The sequence below is a fragment of the Nicotiana tabacum genome, chromosome 24 (genome assembly GCF_000715075.1).
Source record: "Nicotiana tabacum cultivar K326 chromosome 24, ASM71507v2, whole genome shotgun sequence".
NCBI lineage: Eukaryota > Viridiplantae > Streptophyta > Magnoliopsida > Solanales > Solanaceae > Nicotiana > Nicotiana tabacum.
In genome coordinates, this window is record NC_134103.1 from 79,692,598 (window position 1) to 79,714,037 (window position 21,440).

General features: G+C 38.3%; 1 protein-coding gene across 1 annotated transcript; it reads left to right on the forward strand.

Annotated features, from left to right (window-relative positions):
- The first annotated feature begins 4,923 nt into the window (after positions 1-4,923).
- LOC107790309 (regulatory-associated protein of TOR 1-like) lies at positions 4,924-21,077 on the forward strand. Its single transcript, XM_075247577.1, has 17 exons — positions 4,924-5,082; positions 5,576-5,660; positions 8,874-8,984; positions 10,566-10,648; positions 10,768-10,926; positions 11,004-11,120; positions 11,247-11,407; positions 12,013-12,161; positions 12,252-12,396; positions 12,477-12,555; positions 12,672-12,773; positions 13,857-13,940; positions 14,051-14,161; positions 16,910-17,011; positions 19,659-19,744; positions 19,957-20,038; positions 20,283-21,077. The coding sequence occupies exons 1-17, from the start codon at positions 4,924-4,926 to the stop codon at positions 20,619-20,621; spliced, it is 2,154 nt and encodes a 717-aa protein (XP_075103678.1). The 3' UTR covers positions 20,622-21,077.
- The last annotated feature ends 363 nt before the right edge of the window (positions 21,078-21,440 follow it).

Below are 21,440 nucleotides of genomic sequence, written 5' to 3' on the forward strand. Positions count from 1 at the left end.
ACGACCCAAATTATCCCTCCATAAGGGGTCATGATGGCACCTAGTCTTTACGACTAGGTAAGCCTAATATTTCAAAAAATATATAAAAAACACATCATTTTAGAGATAAACAGCATATTATAAATAGCCAAGAGTAGCACCACTCGGCATATACAAAATAGTTTTCCCAAGACCCGGAATATCACTAAGTCACAAGCTGTTATAATCTATGTAGCTCTATACAAAAGTCTGAAGATAATAAGGAAAGTCTCTAGACGAGGGAATAGAAGGGGACTCCGAAGATCTGTGGACGCAAACAGAAGTACCTTGAAGTCTCCTAAAATCAGCAGCATGCACTAACCCCAAGGCTGATAGCTCATACTTAGATCTGCACACGAAAACATGTGCAGGGAAGGGCATGAGTACACCACAATGGCACCTAGTAAGTGCCAAGCCTAACCTCGGTCGAGTAGTGACGAGGTCAGGTCAAGGCCCTACCAGAGTAAATATAATAAATTAAACAATAAAAGATATAAGTAGAATTTACGGTAACACAGTTAAATAAATTCTCAAAAATTTAACAGTTAAGGGAGCCCTCGGCTTAAAACAAGGTAAACACAGTGGGAAATCTCTTGGGATACCGTCCCATAGTTTCTAATGAATATGCAGTACAGCGGGATCTCCCGAAATACGTCCGTAGTCCCAAAGTAAATGTGCAGTGCTGGGGGATCTCCCGGAATATGTCCGTAGTCCCAAAGTAAATATGCAGTACAGGGGGATCTCCCGGAATACGTCCGTAGTCCTAAAGTAAAAATGTAGTACAGGGGGATCTCCCGGAATACGTCCGTAGTCCCAAAGTAAATATGCAACGCAAGATGAAATGACAGGTATGACATCGAGTTATATAGTTTATACTGGACACAGATAAGGAAAATAAGGACTTAGCTAAACATGACGCACAGAATGTCAATTAGGCAGTTAAAACACGTAAGCATATTTTTTTAGTCTAAACTATACACTTAAACATATTAGTACAACTTAATAAGAGAAGAAATTTATGATTTAAAAAGGTTAAACAGGATTTTTGCAATAATAGCCCGTGTACGTACTCGTCACCTCACGTACACGGCGCCCACACACCAAATAATATCAAGATATCCTAGGGGGGAAGTCCCCAACACAAGGTTAGGCAAACCACTTACCTCGAACCGCTCTAATCAACTTGATATCACGTTCTTGCCACGAGTATACGACTCTAAATGGCATGAATCTATTCAAAACAGTACAATACCATCAATACGCGCTAATGGAATGAATCCCATAAGAAAAACTACAAAATTAGGCCAAAACTCAAAATTGGCTCAAACCCGGCCCCCGGGCCCACGTCTTGAAACCTGACAAAAATCAAGAAAATAGAAATCTCATTCACTCACGAGTTTAACCATATCAAATTTACTAAAATCCGACACTAAATGGTCCTCCAATCCACAATTCAAACTTCCAAATCCCTAGTCTCCAACTTCCAATTTTTACCTTAAATACACATTAACTAGGTGAGAAAATACATGGCAAGGCAAGATTATTGACCAAAAATAAGCACAAGGAACTTACCTCAAGAAATGCCTCGAAAATGCTCTCAAAAATCGCCCCAACCCGAGTTTGCAAAGCCAACAATGATAAAAATCGCGAAGCCCTTCGGTTTTAATCACTCCCCAGGTATTTCTGCACCTGAGAAACCTGGGCTCGCACCTGCGGTTGCACTTGTGCGGAAAATGTACGCATCTGCGCAACTCACTTACCCCCTCTGCCTTCGCACCTGCGACGAAAGGGTCGCACCTGCGCGAACAGCTTTGCGCATTTACGGGCATCGCAGATGCGGAACTTCCTCGCACCTGCGACCCCAAGGCAACTCTTGACTTTCTTGCATCTGCGCCTGTAAGTCTCGCTTCTGCGAGGCAACACCTGCGGACCCCCCACCGCAGGTGCGAAAACACTAGAACCAGCAAAAATCAGAAATTCCTCTAAGTCCATGCTTTCACCCATTAAGCATCCGAAACACACCTGAGGCCCCCGAGACCTCAACCAAACATACCAACCAATCCTAAAACACCATGCGAGCTTAGTCGAGCTCTCAAATCCCATCAAACAACGCTAAAATCACGAATCACCCTCCAATTCAAACTTAAAGAACTTGAAACTTCAAAATTCTACAACTGATGTCGAAACCTATCAAATCACGTCCGATTGATCTCAAATTTTGCGCACAAGTCATAATCAACATTATGGACCTACTCCAACATTTGGAATTGGAAAACGACCCCGATATCAAAAATTTCACTGCCGGTCCAAAACTCCAAAAATTTAACTTTTGTCATTTCAAGCCTAAATGAGCTACGAACCTCCAAAACACAATCCGGACATGCTCCTAAATTCCAAAATCATCTAACATAGCTAACGGAACCAACGGAATTCCATTCCGGAGTCATCTTCGCACAGTTCCGACTACGGTCTAAATCCTAAGGCTTAAGCTCTCATTTAGGGATTAAGTGTCCCAAAATACTCCGAAACTCAAAACCAATCATCCCGACAAGTGACAATAGCAGAAAAAATTTGGGAAAAGCAGTTAATAGGGGATCAGAGCTATTACTCTTAAAACGACCGGCCGGGTCGTTACAAGTGAGCATATCGATATTTGACTACTTGACTTGAGTTGTTCCTTCATGTGCGGTTTGGAGAGCCTCCCAGATCTCCTTGGCAGATTGACAAGCTGAAATTTTGTTATACTCATCTGGTCCAATACCACAGATGAGGATCTTCTTTGCTCGGAAGTTTTTCTCTATAGCTTTGTGGTCAACATAGTTGTACTTCTTTCTTGTCTTTGGAACTGTCACTGCTAGCTCGCCAATGGTCTTCATAGGGACGAAGGGTCCGTCGCAAATGATATCCCAAAGCTTTGAATATTCAGCCATGATAAAATCATGCATCCTTGTCTTCCACCATCTGTAGTATTGTCCATTGAATCTTGGTGGTCTGTAGGTTGATTGATCTTTTTCAAAGTTTGATGGAGCATCCATGTGGATCCTTTCTAGGTGTTAGCCTTATAGAAAGAACCTGTTCTGATACCAATTGATGTAAACTAAGAGTCCACCAAACTGTATAGAGAACTTGGTTCTCTATCAGTTCCCACAGAATACACACATTAGTAAGTAAATGACACAACAGTATTTTACGTGAAAAACTCCCAGCTCACGGGATTAAAAATCACGACATACACTTGTAGGATTTCAACTTCACTCACCGAGCAAACTTTAGATTACAACCTATTGTAACCTAGTAATTAAACTCTTAATCCCTCACCCACTTGCAATAACTCTATTGCAAGTCCCTTTGTGATAACTCTATTATAAAGCTCACAACTTTGGCTAACTCTAGCCAAACACAAACACATTATTTATGGTTTTACAGAAGATGTCCTACAAGATGATTTTAACTAAGCTGAGTAGGAAAGCAACACACTTAAGAGAGACTTAATGATTTATGGTTTGCAAGTGTGTGTTTTCCCTTGCCTCATGTTAATAATATATAAGTGAGGTCATTGGGATGATGTAAGCAAGTATCTAGTACATAGCATGCTCCATAAAGTGACTGATGCACTGTTGCATGTGCAGTGTAATGACTTTAACAGTTGTAAGAAGTTGACTTGTACTATGACCGAAGGAACTGATAGCCATCTGTTCCCTCTGCTGTTTCTTTGATTGATAATATTGGAACTTGTGCCAGACATGTGACTTGTTGTTATGAGCACTTTGAGGTTGTGTAACAGGTTCCCTATCTGGTTCTCATATGAAGTTTATTAAATCATCAAAATACAAAGGCACATTACTTATCAATCCTCTTTACACTTAAAATAAAATAGTAATAACACTACAACATTAAGACTAAAAGATATTCATAAAGATCCTTCAAGTCCGATCTTTCAATATATCTTACATCTTTCATTGTACATCTATTGATTGTGATATTATTATACTTCTTTTTCGTTGCGTCAAAACTCATTGACTGACATAAAAAAGGCATACGAAATGGGAGTCTGAAACCTAATTGTGGTCTTTTTGGACTCAAACAATAAAAATAGGTAAAACAAAATTGAGTACCATTTTATATATAGCGCTGTTATTCACCGCGCTATACCTTAACGACACGTTTGTCCGTTAAGGTATAGCGCGGTGAATAACCGCGCTATACTTGAACTTTCCTACCCCACCAATAATTCAGCTGCACTTTATTGATCCACCAATAATTCATATGGGTATAGCGCATGCAGTATGCGCGCTACATATATAGCGCCTAATATGCATGTGCTATACATGAAATAATTGTACCCCTGGATTGGTTTTGTTCATGGATTCTTCTTTGATGGAAGGAACGAGACAGAAGAGAACTAGAACCATATACTTCACACATTCAGTCTGATCTTATCTGCGCTATTGCCCGATCATAGTTGTACTGTATTAGATTAGTTATCTGTCTCCCATGTCCTATTAGAACAATCTGGTCTATAACAACACAACCTGAAAGGAAGCTATTCCTAATAGGAAGTTTCTAGCCGTCTTTCTTGAGGAGTGAGAAAAGAGAGAAAATGGACTATCTGGTTTGGCCACTACATTTTATGATAAAGGTAGAGATAAATCCCCTTATTTAAGGAGTTTCAGAATTTGATAAAAATTCATTTAGGATCCTTCCGATCTTCCTAAATATTTGTTCGTTAAGTTATTTTGCATTTTGTCATAATGTCCGAAGAGCGAAAAATTAGGGTTTCACTATACTGGGGGTGAGGTTGTGATGGAGAATAACTCAGTACGCTATAGTTATTCTCCACTGTGTCATGTTAAGTTGCCGCTTACGATGGAATACGATAGATTGGTATCATTATTATGCAAAACAATGAGTGTGAGCAAACGTTCGGTTAATATTAAAGTGACTGGAAGATATCCCTATTCTGTTACTCTGCAAGGAGTTGCTTGTTATGCTATGTTTAACATCGAGGGCGATGAAACTCTAACAGATATTTTGAGGACTTCAGATGAACACCGTGAACTTCTTGTGATAAAAATGTTGAAAATGTACGTCAAGGCTGAAGACGTTCGCAATAATGAGGTTTCAAAAAATAGGGATATCCTTCAATCATCGGTTGGTGTTTTGGAGCAGTTTTATACGAACAGGTTGCGGGTGAGAGAGTTTGGCCAGATCTAAACTTATCTCCATGGGCGAATGAGGAGCGAGGACATAATTTATCCCCAAGTTTACATAATCCACAAGCAAAGTGGTAAACTCTAATTTTCCTTTGTTTACGAAGTTTATTTTTTTGTATTGAATTTGTATTAAAACTCATATATTACACAGGGAGTACCAGCCAAATATGAATTTTACAAGCTACGAACCAACAGACAGTTGGAATATGCCTAGTTTTGGTGTGTTGGATCATGGTAGTCCATTCGGGAGTCATCAGCAACAGGATAATGTGCACCATGGAATATCAACATATTTTGATTTGTAAGTTAAGTGATAAAGTTTTTACGTAAAGTTTGGATGGTAGTCCAACCGGTTTGAGGAATATGTTCCTTCTGGACCGTCTCGTAGTGGTTTAATCTCCAAGCAGCGGATTAAGAATCGAGTAAGATGTGATTCTTTTCATTTACACATCTTAGTGTTTGTCAATTTTATAGGAGTAGAAGATATTGTGTGAATTTGGAAGCTTATTTTTAATGATTGGTGACGTTAGATTAAATGTTAGGTACTTCCTTGAATAAATTTTTCTTCTCCATATGAACATTGATTGTTCTATTCGTCTTCCCGGTACTATGGGTGCAAAGAGGTCCCTGATCAATGCATTTATGAAAGTATGGATAATGGTTGGCCTCTTGAATTGGTTTATGCACTGAGGTTTTCAAAATTTCTCCCACAAATTATCAATTTTTCATGGTCCTTGATTCACAATAGCATGGTCTCTCCCTAGGTGGAAGGTTCACCCGTTTTTTATATTTGTTAAAAGTAGTATGTTAATTTCAGCGATAAGTACTGTAGAAATAAGTACAGGGCGGCTACATTAGGAATTATGTAATGAGTTCAGAATTATCAACCATGTCCACAGTGTAATTTGCAAGAGTCACACCTTTTTTTGGACTCTTGCATTCTTTTCGTCCCAAATAGTCCATCAAATCACTGAAGGAATGGTATTCCAGATTTTCCTTTTTATCTTGCCCAAACCTCGCAGCTGCCAACACTGTAAAAGCTCCTTTGTTGTCATTGGCATTACCCATCTAACTCCTAAAATGTTGAGAAAAAGGCCCCATACCTGCATGGTGAACAAACAATGTAGAAATAAATGATTGGCATCTTGGGTTTTTTGGTCGCATTGCAAACATTTGCTGCATATGTTGACTCCCCTTTTTTGAAGCTTGTTGTGTGTAAGACAGGCACCTCTTGCCACCAACCAAGAGAAACATTCAACTTTCAATGGTGCCATATTTTTTCAAATGCATCTCCAAGGCTAATTTATATCGGGGGACTTTAACTGCTTTAATGAAGAACAAACCTTTTGTATTTCTATTCCACCTCAAATAATCAGGTGTAGACAGTAGAGGAGGAACATGAAATTGGGAAAGCATAGAGGCAAGACTGCTCGTCTCCCTGTCAGTAATATTGTGTCTGAATGTGATGCTTCAACCAAAAACATATCAATATTCTGCTAATGATGCTTCCTGATTTTGTACCAAAGTAAACATGGAAGGATATTGATTCCTTAACGGAGAAGTACCCAGGCATGCATCATTCTAGAATCTCTCACGCCATTGCCAACTCCTATAGATGAAAGGGATCAAAAAGCTTACCAGTGAGCCCCACATGCCTCCAGGTGTGACATTTGCTAGGAATACGAGTTTGTTTGGTGATCGATAGATTAAGAAGACCAAATTTTGTTACAAGGACATTTCTTCGTAGTGCTCCTTCTTTGTTAAACCTCCGGGCCACTTGTATGGTAGACTAATGCTATTAGCCCTCAAGTCTTGACCCAAACGTCCTGCTTTTTTATCGGTAGATACCCCCCCTCTCCCCCCCGAGTTTACCAGGTTAAAATGTCGTATGTTCTTTATTACCTTGCCACATGAAATCTCTATTTAGTTTATCCATTCTTTGCGCCACAGAAGCCGGTAGAGGGAACAAGAACATAGTGCATGTGAGTAGGGAATCTATTACACTATTGATTAGCACTAGCCTTCTCCCAAGTGAGAGATATTTCTTCTTCCAACAGGAGAGTTGCTTTTGACACTTCTCCAAGGTATCATCCGAAATTGTAGTAGTATTCACCTTGTTTCCAAAAGAGAGGCTCAAATATTTGGTAGGGAGGGAATCTACTGTACAATCCATAATGCTTACAATCTCCTATAGGGGAACATCATTTACAGGGAAAAGAACACTCTTGGAGTAATTAATGTGGAGCCCCATACTGCTACAAAAAGAGGAGGACCATGCATAAATAGAAATTCTGCTCACGGTCTGCATCACAGAGAGTAAGAGAGTCATTTGCGTAAAGAAGTTGAGTGAGGTGCATTTCTCCCTGGTTCCTCATGCTTGGATTAAAGCCCTTAATCCATTTCCGTATCTCAGCTGCTGCCAACATTTTAACTAAGCCTTCCATGACAAAAGTGAAAAGAAAAGGAGAGACGGGATCTCCTTGTCTTAAGCCTTTGTGTGATGCAAAGAAACCTTTTGGGAGATTCATTTATGATAATGGGCAACTTTACAGTGGAGATGCAAAAGTGAATCCATTTGACCCATTTTTCACCAAAGACCATAGACTATAGCATGTTGATAAGGAATCCCAATGCACAATATCAAAAGCTTTCGGAATGTCTAGTTTACACAAAATTCTAGCCTTTCCTTGCATCAGTTTGGAGTCAAGACACTCATTTACGATAAGAGAAGCATCTGTTATCTTTCTGCCACTCACAGGAGCCGTTTGGGGAAGGGGAAACCAGCTTGCTCATAACTGTTTTAAGTCTGTTAGCAAGAAGTTTGACAGCACCTTATAAAAAATACCAATCAAACCTATTGGTCTATAAACCTTTAGCTTAGCACCTGCTTTCTTGGGAATAAGAGCAATATATGAGTCATTTAGGCTTCTTTCAAAATTTTCATGGGAATGTAAATGGTTTATGGCTTTGATAAAGTCATGTTTAATCTCGGGATATTTTATTTTCCAGTTGTTGTGATTTACACCTTGAAAAAAGCTGTGTGAAAAAGTTAAGCTTTTACCTAGACCTCTAATCTAGTAGAGCTTGGTAAGACGAGGCTGTTATGTACTGATGTCTTAGTTTCTTTTATCTTTTCTTAAATTTTTAATGACAGTTTGTCTAATGGTAATATATCTTGTGTGCCCTTTCTGACTTTTGCTAAATTGATGTTACTCAATAATCTTGTGTGCGTGCTTTAACCTTGTAGTGCTTTAGTTGCTACTATCTTCTTCAACTTAAGTAACCATTGAAATAAAAATGATTTAAAGATGTATTATGTATATATTTTCGTCTTTGCGTAAAAGGTTGTTTAGAGATGCTTTATTTAGATCCAAAAGAAAAGGTTGATTTTAAGATGTTATTACAGCACAACAATTTTGCAAATTTTTGAAGATAAGATTTGGATTTTCAAATGCTTGATTTGATTTATTTATACCTGTTGCTTGTTGTATTATGTAAAAAGAGAAAATCTTACACATGTAGTACTTGATGACCTTTTGTTTCTATCTTATTTTTTGAGCTAGCTAATATCTTACAGAGCAATGGGCTTCATTCTCATGGAGTAAACAAATGTTTGATATCTTTACCTCTATTACATCTAAGCGTACAAAACGTTTACGGGATGTGTTGCCCTTGTGTTGTGTTTGAACATCAGCGTTGATCCAACTGATGTAATAAAGATATCTCCTTGTGCTCGAATGCAGTGTTGGGTTGGTATGCTAAAATCTTCTTCTTCTTTTGCTTCTAAAAGAACAAGTACTTCTTCTTCTTTTTGCTACTATTCCTTATCTTTTAGACACGGTGAATATTTTACTGACGTGAATACTCAGGTATAGGGGCACACAAAATGTAAATAGTTATGCACAAAGATATGATTCTCTACGAAGAACACCAAATCATCTATGCTAACTGGACCTCATCGGTGCTCTAAAAATTGAGTAGAACCAAAAGACATGCTACTTAAGTAATATCCACCCTTAAAAAGTTCTCATGCTGCTGGTGGGAGGTAGCAGGTAGTACCCTGCGGAATTAATCGAGGTGCACGCAAGCTGGCCCGAACACCAAGATTATAAAAAAAAATCTCATGTTTCTTTCTCTTCATACAACTTACATAAGACCAAAGGTGTTATATCTTAAGTTCTACACCTCCTTTACCTTGTTTGAAGGCCCAATTGAATAATAAATCCTTGATTGTGATTTCTGTCATCCACTGGATGCCGAAAGAGTTTAACGCAGTTAACCATAACTGATTTTCAACCTGATAGTGTAACAGTAGGTGATCAATCTCTCGTGCTTCTGCACATGTAGCACCAACTGACCTATGTAGTCCTTTCTTCCTCTAGTTTTTCATTGTGAGAATGGTCTCCCTTACTGCTAACCAAATGAAAAAGCAGATCTTATTGGGAGTTTTGAGAATGCATGCCCATAAGTGTGAGAATAGTGGGAAAACTGTGATCCTTTCTACTCGACACCTTTGGTCGTTGTGTTCTACTGATGCCTGCTTCTGATTTCATATTCAACATAGGCCTCTCCTAGTAAGACATTGTTCAACTTAGGCGAAGAGCTTGCCGTTATGATTTTTTTGGGGGTTTGTGGGGGATGAATAGCTTTCCAGTGCTCTGTTGTCAAAGCCTTTCTCTTGATTTTTCGTCCATCATGTCCAATCAAGAGCAATATGGGCAATCCTCCCGTTTCTTTCGTCTTGTTTCTCTAGATTATGTTCTCATTTTGGACTTCGGTTGCATTTTTTACTTTTGGATTTCACTCAATACATCTTCCAGTGACAAATTCCTACACTCAATTTCTCTCTGCCAATTCTTACCCCCGTATTGTTCTTTCATGATTTTAACCCTCTAATGTGAAGTTTCCTGCCCCTAGGAATCTCTCTCCTCTAGCTTTTGCCCTTTTGTGAATAATAATCTTTGCAGGTTCTTCAGGGCTCTCAGTCCGTCACATAGCATTTGCTGAAGGCTCTGTGCCATACTTGTGGAGTAGCTTTTTGGGAACCTTTGAAGTTTTCCTGGTCTGTGTTCATGTTGTTGCTTATGTTATCACTATGACAACACAATAGTTGATGATAGTACTTCTTGTCTGATCTGTTGTTTTACTTGAATCTATTTTGGTATCAACTATCCTGGCTTCCGTAGTAAACAGTTCATATTCTCTTGGGGAGATTGGATGAATTTAGTTAAGATTTTACCTCTTAGTTGCAGTCAGCAATTTTCAAATCCTAGTGCTTGAAAATTTTGTCAACCAGCAGTTATTTAAGTACTTACTCTTATTCCCATATGACAGATCCATTTTCTGTGGCACCTCAAAAAGCCCTTGACACAATTGGGAGAACATTGAATGAACAATATGAGAGGTGGCAACCTAGGGTAAGAAAAATGTTTTTGTGTTAATAGATATCATGCGTGGACAAGGTCTAGGCTGTATTATTGTGGTGAGGTAATCAATAATTTAATTATAAATGACCCAAATATCTAACTATATGTAGGCACACTACAAGATCTCCTTGGATCCTACTGTTGTTGATGTTAAGAAACTTTGCACAACATGTAGACAGTATGCCAAGTCAGAACGAGTTCTGTTCCATTATAATGGACATGGTGTGCCAAAACCAACATCCAATGGTGAAATTTGGCTATTTAATAAGGTTTTCTTTCTTACTCAAATTGATTTCTCAGAGCTGTTGTGATATCTGTCTTTTTCTTATTGGGACATCTGGTTTAGAGTTATACGCAGTATATCCCATTGCCGATTACTGACCTGGACTCTTGGTTGAAGACACCATCGATCTATGTCTTTGACTGCTCAGCTGCTGGGATGATTGTTAATACCTTTATAGAGGTACATATTGTAATAATGCATTACATGCTTAACTATGAGGTGATCTACCCATCTGCTAAAAAAGGCTGAAGGAAGGAGACACAGAATTTGAGGCTAATCAGTTACCTGGTGATTTATTTAATGCAGCTCCAAGACTTGACTGTCTCTGATTCCTCTGGACCTTCTACAAGAGATTGTATTCTGCTTGCTGCTTGTGAAGCACATGAGACACTTCCTCAAAGTGCTGAATTTCCTGCTGATGTTTTCACTTCCTGCCTCACAACTCCAATCAAAATGGCATTGAGATGGTGACATGCTCTCAGCAAGAGTTGTTTATCCTTTATCCTTCCCCCCTTTTTCCTGCTTTCTGCTAAACCTGATCAATTCTACAATGGGGCGAACTAGCTGCAATACTTCATTGTTGGAAACGTTGGCATACCTTCAGTGGGTTTGGTTCCCGACTGATGGAATATTATGTTTTTCTCTCTTTATGGTATTCCATAGTTTATCTTAAACATCATGTCTTATTTAACCATATATTTGGAAAGTTAGAACAGCCTTTCTCACCAAAAGAATACTTGAACAACAGGACAAGTCTCTTTGATGCCCCAAAGTTACATGGCACCTCATATTTCAGGAACCACATGGTTGTCTATTATGCCAACCGTTGCTATAGATTAATATGATGTCTTAGGGAATTTCCACTTAGTATGTTTGAGCCTGCTTCACGTTTGATATTTGTTGTCAGAATTCCTTGATAAGCTGCTATTTTCTTTCAACCGTTATGACTAATCTTTTATTTCAAAACCGAGCTGCCTTTTTGTTTTCTTTTTCTTTTTAACCTTTTGGTCAAATATGTTATAACTAGTTATTCATTCCTCGTAATCTACTTAATTCTGTTTTTGGCTGTTAGGTTTTGCACACGGTCATTGATTCGTGAGTCACTTGATTATGGTCTAATAGATCGAATTCCTGGACGCCAAACTGATCGAAAGACACCTCTTGGTGAATTGAATTGGATTCTCACTGCAGTAACTGACACAATTGCCTGGAATCCACGAGGTAATGTGATAGACTAGTTAGTTTGATGCAGTTTTCTTAATCCTTTTTGCAGTTTAAACTCTTTCTAATCTGTGAGCTTCAAAACCACAGATCTATTTCAAAAATTGTTCAGGCAAGACCTATTAGTTGCTAGTTTATTCAGAAATTTTTTACTTGCTGAAAGAATCGTGCGTTCTGCAAATTGTTCACCAATTTCATACCCAATGCTACCACCTACTCATCAGCACCACATGTGGTAACTACACGAAACACTCAACAATCTACACAAATTCATGTATTACCTTCCCCTCATTGGGGTCTGCACTTGTTCCACAGGGATTCTTGGGACATGGCAGCAGAAATCTGCCTTTTGCAGCTTCCTACTTTGATTGATGATCCGAATGTGGAATTTCAGGTGGGGTAATGATTTGGTTGTATATTTTTAGTTCATAAAACTTGGTCTATATTCTCAAAAATTTGGTCCATGTATCTTTTCAAGATTAAATGTTTCCCATCTTTTGATTTCTTCAGCCTAGCCCATTCTTCACGGAAGAGTTGACAGCTTTTGAGGTTTGGCTTGATCATGGATCAGAGAATAAAAATCCACCAGAGCAGTTGCCCATTGTTCTACAGGTAAGAATTCTTGTGGTTCAAATAAAAGGAATGGCATTCTTGGTTCTTCTTACCATGAAATGGTGGCTTTAAGTGGTGCATGTTTCCTCATTCCCGCACCCCCTTTCAATTCGTGTGACTTAATATGATGAAAAGGTGGAGTGAAAACATTTGGTTGCTAGCATTCTTGTTCCTTGATGAAGCCTCAGTTGACCTCTGTGCATTTGCTTAAATTTGTTTACATAGGAGAATTGTTTTTGGATATCATGCTAAAATTTAGAATAATAGAATGTTCTCATGTAAAGAGAAAAATAACCAGAATGTCATTTCATTACGTGAGGAATGGTTAACTCTCCTCTTATATTACTTGATGAAGCCTCAGTTGACCTCTCTGCATTTGCTTCAGTTTGTTTAACTAGGAGAACAATTTTCTGGATATCATGCTAAAATTTAGAATAATAGAATGTTCTCATGTAAGGAGAAAAAAGTAACCAGAATGTCATGTCATTATATGAGGAACGGTTAACTCTCCTCTTATATTACTTAAAAGGCCATCAAGTATTGGATACTCCTCTCAGCACAATTGGGTCTTCATTTGTTTCATGTTTTGCTTACTGTATTTTTTTTGCTCGAGTAATCTAACAATCTATGGCAGATTATTGCACTATTTTTGTCAATTCTGGTGTATCCCATTTCCCTACTGTTGCAGAAGCAAATTACCACTAGGCAAGTGATTAAAGTTTCTGATGGTAAAACAGCAGAAGCATTGGTTTTAGTAATGTTAGTCTCAGTTAAAACAATTTCTTAGTTTTTTTTTTGGGAGGGTTTTCCTGAAGAATAATCGGTACCGTTCATTTCACGAGCAAATATTTTTGTTTGAATTGTGAAGTTTGTCTAGATTTACTTGGTGTATATCCTCTTGACCCGACAGAAGGATGCATAAATTGAAAAACCATAGTTCTCCCTAAGATACAAACTTATTGCGAATTATCTTGCGAAATTTTTCCTATTTATTAGGTTCTCTTAACACTCTCGAGGGCTTTGTTATTTTGGTGCACTTTTCTCTTTGTATGGGATGATAACCAGGTTATTCTTTGTTATTAGGTGTTACATACTCAATGCCACCGGTTCCGTGCACTGGTTCTTCTTGGGAGATTTCTCGATATGGGACTTTGGGCTGTAGATCTGGTACTTATTGGTGGTGCTGCATTTCAAGTTTCTTGTTAATTAGGCTGGTTGCATCTAACTTTCTGCGTCTAATTTTCAAGTAATACTTAAGTGAGCAATTTTACTTCCAGGTCTTGTCTGTTGGAATATTTCCTTACGTTCTAAAGCTTTTGCAAACCACGACTCCAGAGCTTAGGCAAATTCTTGTCTTCATTTGGACGAAGATCCTTGCTGTTGATAAGGTACATGAATTGCTTTGACTCATCACCTGTGTCATTCTCATATTAAATCTCCAATGTTTCATTTTTATCTATATTGTTCCTCATATAAATGTCTCACCATCTCTTTCTGGACCTATTTACCATTAGTTAAAAATAATAGACACGGTAGAGAGAATCGAGAAAATGCGAGAAAAGTAGCGTGCTTCACCTGGATTGCATTACACAAAACATGTTTAACTCTAGTAAACTTTGGGGACTCGGCATGTGGAGTTGATGCCTTTTTCTTCTTCTTTCGTTTAACATCGGAACAACAGTTCCTGCACTGTCCCATGTCTTGGCAAATCTGGGGATTCTTCAATAACCCATTTAGTATTAACTGGTGAAAATCTCTCGATGTGATCTGCAGCTGAAAGACAGAGGATAAGAAGCAGCATAAGGCTCTATGAAATGCTATCATCAATCTGTGTTTAATATGGCAATCTGGAACAAAATAAATATTAGATGTTGTTATGGGAGAGCAGGGGATCCTTCCACAACAATAATAACAATGTCTTAATCACAAAGTAGTTTGGGTTGGTCATATGGAACCTCAGTATCCATTCCACTCCATTAGATCCATTTCGTTCTAGTACGTGATAATTTATTCCGATGCGAAATGCCCGACCACGAGAGTTATCACAACTCTTTAGTGTCGTTTATTTGGATCTTTTCTTTCCATTGCGTTCTATTCTTAGCTAAATGTGTAAGGATTTTGAGAGATTGTAGGTCTTTTGAGACTACTTTCTTTTATGTGAATTTAGGTCTATCATGCCCTTTGTTAACGCCTTGAATCATCATAGTACACTTACAGGTGCATTTGAAGATCTTTGTAGGACATTGTTCATCTTAGACGACCTGTAAATTTTGTCCTTTGTGTGTGTTATTTGTACCTTCTATCTAAAGTGATTATTATGATCTTATCTAACCTTGTATGACCAATCATCTTAATATTCGCTTTTCTAAAATACTCATCTTGTCGATATGCTGGGCCATAGATGCTCAACAGTCACTCTCATGTTACATTGCTTGTTCTGCAAATGTTGGATAAAATTTACCTTTTGCTTTGCTATGTATCTTCTAATAGCAAAGCAATCCGGTAGAACTCTTCCATTTCAATGATCCTATTTGGGTTCTATGTATTACATCTTACAGTAAAAGGAGCTATAGTCTTTAGAGTGTCCAGTTGACAGAACTTTCTTAGTGCTGTTTCTGTCAACAACACAACTTGCTTAAAAAGCAAGTGTTTAAGAACATACAAGAAATTTTAGCTGTTACTCTTTATCTTATTTTGTTTTTGTGATCTTGGACACAATCCATTTGGATGCTTGCTTCACTATGGTAATATCACCAATAGGAAGTTAGTTCCCAACTTTTGGGTTTTTTAAAATTCTTTTTTTTTCGGGTACAGAACATCTCAAAATAATACATAATCTGCTTTATCTAAGTAATGAACTTACAGAAAACAAAACCTCCGGCCAGGTCCATCGACCAAGTACTTTGGAAAGGAAGAGATTACCGCTGGATTTACACAAGTAGTTCTGTGTTTTTATATGAAGAATAAACCCAAATAGTCGTTCACCCAATTGCTTAAACTAAAAATAGCCGGTGGAGGTATAATATATGCATAATTTGTGTATTATATGTGTATAATTGTGTATAATCAATATATAATCTATGTATATAGTTAGAAAAAGTAAACAATGAATATGGCCGGTTGTTTGTGTAAAAATTCCTTTTTATATTTTCTTAGTATTTTGAAGATCTTGAATGCTTTCTTATTCTTTATTCCGGTGTTACCTGAATCTACTGATACATTTGTGGAATCTAATATGTTGATAGAGTATTTTCTTTTCTCCGTCGTTTAATGTTTGTCGCTGTGTTTTTTCTTTCTTTGATCGAATATACTATGTAGAAACTATGTATTAAAGTGTTCAAATTTCTTTATTTTCTTTCAGAATCTTCGTGCTGTCATTTGTCTTAGATAACTATCTCTACTAGTTTGTGTTTCTTGATTCACTCTGTGTGATCTGATCCTCTAGTTTAATATTCATTTGATTAAACTTTTCCTGTGAGAAAACAGTCTTGAGCATCATCTGCATCTAGGAAGACAACTTTGTATTTAAGTTAATGTGTTGACAATTAGTGTTATTTTGGATTTGGTGAATTCTAGACTTAGATTGTGACTGCTATTGTTTAGTATTTGGTGATGGATTTTAGACTTATTATATTTTATGTACTTTGGTTGTGAATTGTGACTCTTTATTTCTCATCATCTAGTTTGGGTATTTACATTTTATTAATGTTGTTTGGTTTAGTAGTCTGCCACGGTATATTTCTGTTGGATATTTAGCGTGATTGTATGGTGTTTTTGCACAAAAAACTTGCGCTAATGCTTGAGCTTGTAATTTCAGCAAATTGGTACATATTTGATTCTTCGGTAATCAAAAACTGTTTGATCAATTTCTGGAGAATCTGAATCAATACATAAGTATTGGAATCAATTCTGACTCAATTTATTTATTGTGTTAATTACTTTCCGATTGTCAGGCCCAAACCAAGTATAGCCTATTTTTGAAGCAGAAAATAGGCCAGCATACCAAGCCCATACCGAACAAACTATACACTGAACCGACCACCCACCCCTAATTACATGTAATTTCGTGGCACAAGTTAACTTTAAGTAGATGTTTTACACATTTTGCTTACATGTCAATTTGAATTTCTCATCAGCTTGCATCTGGTGAGATTTCTTCTATCATGGCTTGGGATCTTGACAAAGAGCAGCTTGTAAATACTACTCCAACATCCTCGGATTACAGCATCTCAGCATTGGTGAGTTTTTTCACATTGCTCTGAGAGTTTATAGTATTATTTTATGTGTTCATTTACTAGAAAACCGTTTAGCATTGTTTAAGTATTTGTTTTCTATCTTGTGCTTGGATATTGAGAAATGAATAAAGACGATTGTAAAATTTGAGCAAACTGCTAAAGAACCATGAAATATTGATGAATGAAATGGTCTCCAAAGAACACCCCTCATTCCTCAACACACACGCGCGTGCGTAAACATGTACATATGTATTTTTTTTTAGTCTGAATACATATGGAGACACTTAAAGTTGGCACAAATTTTTATTTAGACACCTGAACTTAAGGGTGTTCCTAATGAACACGTACATTACACGAACTTTGTTCCAATTAGGCACTTCTTGCTGAGTTGGCAAATAGAGTTTCACCCAATATAGGCGCGTGAAGAGCCCAAAAAATAGATTTTTTTGTTTTTTTTCTTTTTTATGTCCACCACTGCCTCCTCCACTTTCACCATTGTTGTGCCTCCACCATTGATTTAGCTCGAAAGTTTGAACCAACAATCGTCCCTATTGATTAAAAATGATTGAGTCCGAGTTCTTCATTTCAAATCGAAACACCATTAATGGGGTCTTTAAAAAGCTTGAAGGTTTAAAATGGGTTACTTGATTTGATGAAAGTTTGAGAAATTAATGTTGGGGTTGTCTTCGGGTCGTCGTGGGGAACCTATTTTCCACCACCTGCTTACATTGTCATGATATATCTGTATGGCTTGCATTGGGTGGAGGAGGAGGTAATATATATATTTTTTTCAATTAAATAGGCTGGCCTGTCTCTTTTGGGAGTACTAATTCTTAGATCTCTTGTTCGTCTTTGCTTTATCCCCTTTTTCCGCTATCCTCAGGTTCTGTGCTAAAACATGTAGTGTTTTATTGGCATTTTAAACAATTTTATCACGTGGGTGAGGATGACAGTGTCTGTATCCGACAATCAATTCGGGTTCATGCCGGGTCGTTCGACTACAGAAGTTATACACCTTGTTAGAAGGTTGGTGGAACTATACAGAGAGAGGAAGAAGGATCTGCACATGGTGTTTATTGACCTAGAAAAAGCGTATGATAAGGTTCCTAGAGAAATTCTCTGGAGATGCCTGGAGGCAAAAGGTGTGTCGATTCCCTACATTATGCAATTAAGGACATGTATGATGGGGCTAAGACTCGGGTTAGGATAGTAGGAGGCGACTCTGAGCATTTTTCGGTTGTAATGGAGTTACACCAAGGTTCTGCGCTCAATCCGTTCTTATTCGCTCTGGTAATGGACGCATTAACACACCATATTCAAGGGGATGCGCCATGGTGCATGCTATTCGCCGATGACATAGTTCTGATTGATGAGTCGCAAGCCGGTGTTAACGAGAGGCTGAAAGTTTGGAGACAGGCTCTTGAGTCTAAGGGTTTCAAGCTGAGCAGGACGAAGACGGAATACCTGGAGTGTAAGTTCAGCGCTTAGCCAGGGGAAGTGGGCATGGATGTGAGGCTTGATTCGCAGGTCATCCCGAGTAGAGGCAGCTTCAAGTACCTTGGTTCGGTTATCCAGGGGGGAGGGAAGATTGACGAGGATGTCACACACAGTATTGGGGTAGGATGGATGAAGTGGAGGTTAGCATCTGGAGTCCTGTGTGACAAAAGAGTGCCACCGATAATCAAAGGTAAGTTTTATAAAGCGGTGGTTAGACCGGCCATGATGTATGGGGCTGAGTATTGGCCCGTTAAGAACTCACATATCCAGAAGATGAAAGTAGCAGAAATGAGGATGTTGCAGTGGATGTGCGGGCATACTAGGATAGATAAGATTAGGAATGATGATATTCGGGAGAAGGTGCATGTGGCTCTCATTGATGACAAGATGCGGGAAGCGAGGCTTAGATGGTTCGGACATGTTCAGAGGAGAAGCCCAGATACTCCGGTACGGAGGTGTGAGCAGCTGGTTGCGGAGGGCACGAGAAGAGGTAGAGGACGGCCTAAGAAGTATTGGGGAGAGGTGATCAGGCAGGATATGACGAGGCTCCAGATTTTCGAAGACATAACACTTGATAGGAAGATGTGGAGGTCGAGTATTAGGGTAGTAGGTTAGGAGGTAGTTGAGTCGTGCCTTACTTCGTACCATGGTGGGACTAGCCATGTAGAGTTTTTGTCTAAGATAGCTAGTGGGAATGTTGTGGCTTACTATTTCGCTTTTCAGTGCATGTCCTATTTACTAGCTATCGCTTTTGCTTTGCATCTTTCTTCTAGATTTTATGGTGTTCCTATTTTTCTTATGACTGTTGTGGTGATACTAATATTTACTAATATTGTCTCCCTTTGCTTTGCATCTTTCTTCTGGATTTTATGGTGTTCCTATTTATCCTATGATTGTTGTTGTGATACTAATATTGTCTCATTTTTTGTCCTTTTATCTTTTTGTTTTTTGAGCCGAGGGTCTTTCGGAAATAGCCTCTCTACTCCTTCAGGGTAGGGGTAAAGTTTGCGTACACACTACCTTCCCCAGACCCCATTAGTGGGATTTTACTGGGTTGTTGTTGTTGTTGTATATGTTACATGTTTTTCCTGGATGCTCTAACCATGCCACTTATTTTTGTGATGACATCTATTCTTTTTCATGCCTTATGCAGTCTGCTTCTCAAGTTCATGCGGGTCAATTTGTTGCTGGCTTCGTGGATGGATCGGTCAAACTATTCGATATTCAAATGCCAGAAATGTAAGATGTAGTACTAGTAATTCATGAGCATATATATGTCTGCACGCACACTTTTTCTTGTATATGGATCTCAAGTACATTATTCGAATTGGTGGTGTGGACTTGCATTAACTTAGATCCATACCACCTATCCGCACATGCATGTAATTTTTTTATGCATAAAATACATCAATATTCAGTGGTTTTTGACTGTTTAATTTGTGTTTGTTTAGGCTTGTTTGTGCAACACGACCTCACCCCGAAGTGGAAAGAGTTGTTGGGGTTGGCTTTCAACCTGAACTTCAACCAGCGAAGGTGATTATCACTAACCCCTTCATATCTGGCCTGTCAACTTGTCTGCTACTGGTTTGTCAGTAAACCATCTTTAAAAAGAAAAAGTACGCACACATACACACTCTCTCTGTCTCTCTATTTCTCTCTGTGTTTAATATCACTTGTTCCAACAATTACTTCTACTTGTGGCAAGTTTTTTTCTCACAAAAGTTCTATATTATCAAAGCAAATGAGAAGTCATGAACTTTCTCTTGTTTCTTCTCAGGTTGTCAGTGCATCTCAGGCTGGTGATATTCAGTTCCTTGATATGAGAAATCTCAAGGAGGCATACTTGACCATTTATGCTCACAGGGGATCACTTACATCTCTGGCGGTCCATCGTCATGCACCCCTTGTAGCTAGCGGTTCATCTAAGCAACTTATCAAAGTGTTCAACCTGGAGGGTGAGCAGTTAGGCACTATTAGGTATTTGTCCACCTTTATGGCTCAGAAGATAGGATCTGTAAGATGTCTTACCTTCCACCCCTATCAAATGCTGCTTGCTGCTGGTGCAGCAGATGCTTGTGTTTCTATCTATGCTGATGAGGTCCCCCCACCAAGATAATAACTACATAACTTCGTCTACAAACCTTCAGATTGAGAGGCTAGATTTTCAGACTTATGGTGTTCCTTTAAGGTGGTCAGTGGTGGATGCGTTGTTGACATCTTCTGGTCCCTTGTCGGCCTCTCTGAAATACTGATTGGCTCGCTGAGATTGCAGTTGACATCTTCTGGTCAGTTGCGGTCAACCTCTCTCAAATACGGATTGGCTCACTGAAGTTGCATGCTACTTATTTATTGAAAATTTAGAGTCAGTATCAGAGTGGTGGAAAGTTGAGAAGAATCAACATACTGGAGGGAAGCGTTGGAGAATAATTCGATAGAGGTAAAAAGATGTAGATATCTTCATTCTTTGTTGTTATAGTTTGTAAATTCCATTTTCTCTAGCTTGCTGCTTTAGTTCAATCTTCTCTCTGCTTAGCTTACCTTCTTTTCTCCAGTCAATTTGTACATATCAACTAGCCTCCATTTGTGAATTGTGATGCCTTCTCCTGATAATAATTTTAATGTTGAAAACAGTATGATAGTTAAACAATCTTTTAAGCTTTGGATCACCTATTTCTGCTCACTTTCATGTCAACAGCAGTTTATCGACCGCAATCGATTCCAATAATGAGTTTGAATAGGTTTAGGGACGTGGCTCGAAGATAAAATACTTCTTGCTATGGAAAATTGCTATTCATTGACTACGTCAATAAAGCACAGCTTTTCAACGACTGATGTCCGATATTGGATCAGGCCCTTGTTCATTTTTTATTCTCTCCATATTTCCAAAGTTTGTACGGAGTATTTATTTTTTCGATACTACATTTAAATATCAAAA

Coding starts and splice junctions, on each gene's coding strand:
- LOC107790309 (XM_075247577.1), top strand. CDS start 4,924: ATGAGTGTGAGCAAACGTTCGGTTAATATTAAAGTGACTGGAAGATAT. Junction 10,927..11,003: donor AAATTTGGCTATTTAATAAG/GTTTTCTTTCTT, acceptor CATCTGGTTTAG/AGTTATACGCAGTATATCCC. Junction 11,121..11,246: donor TTGTTAATACCTTTATAGAG/GTACATATTGTA, acceptor TATTTAATGCAG/CTCCAAGACTTGACTGTCTC.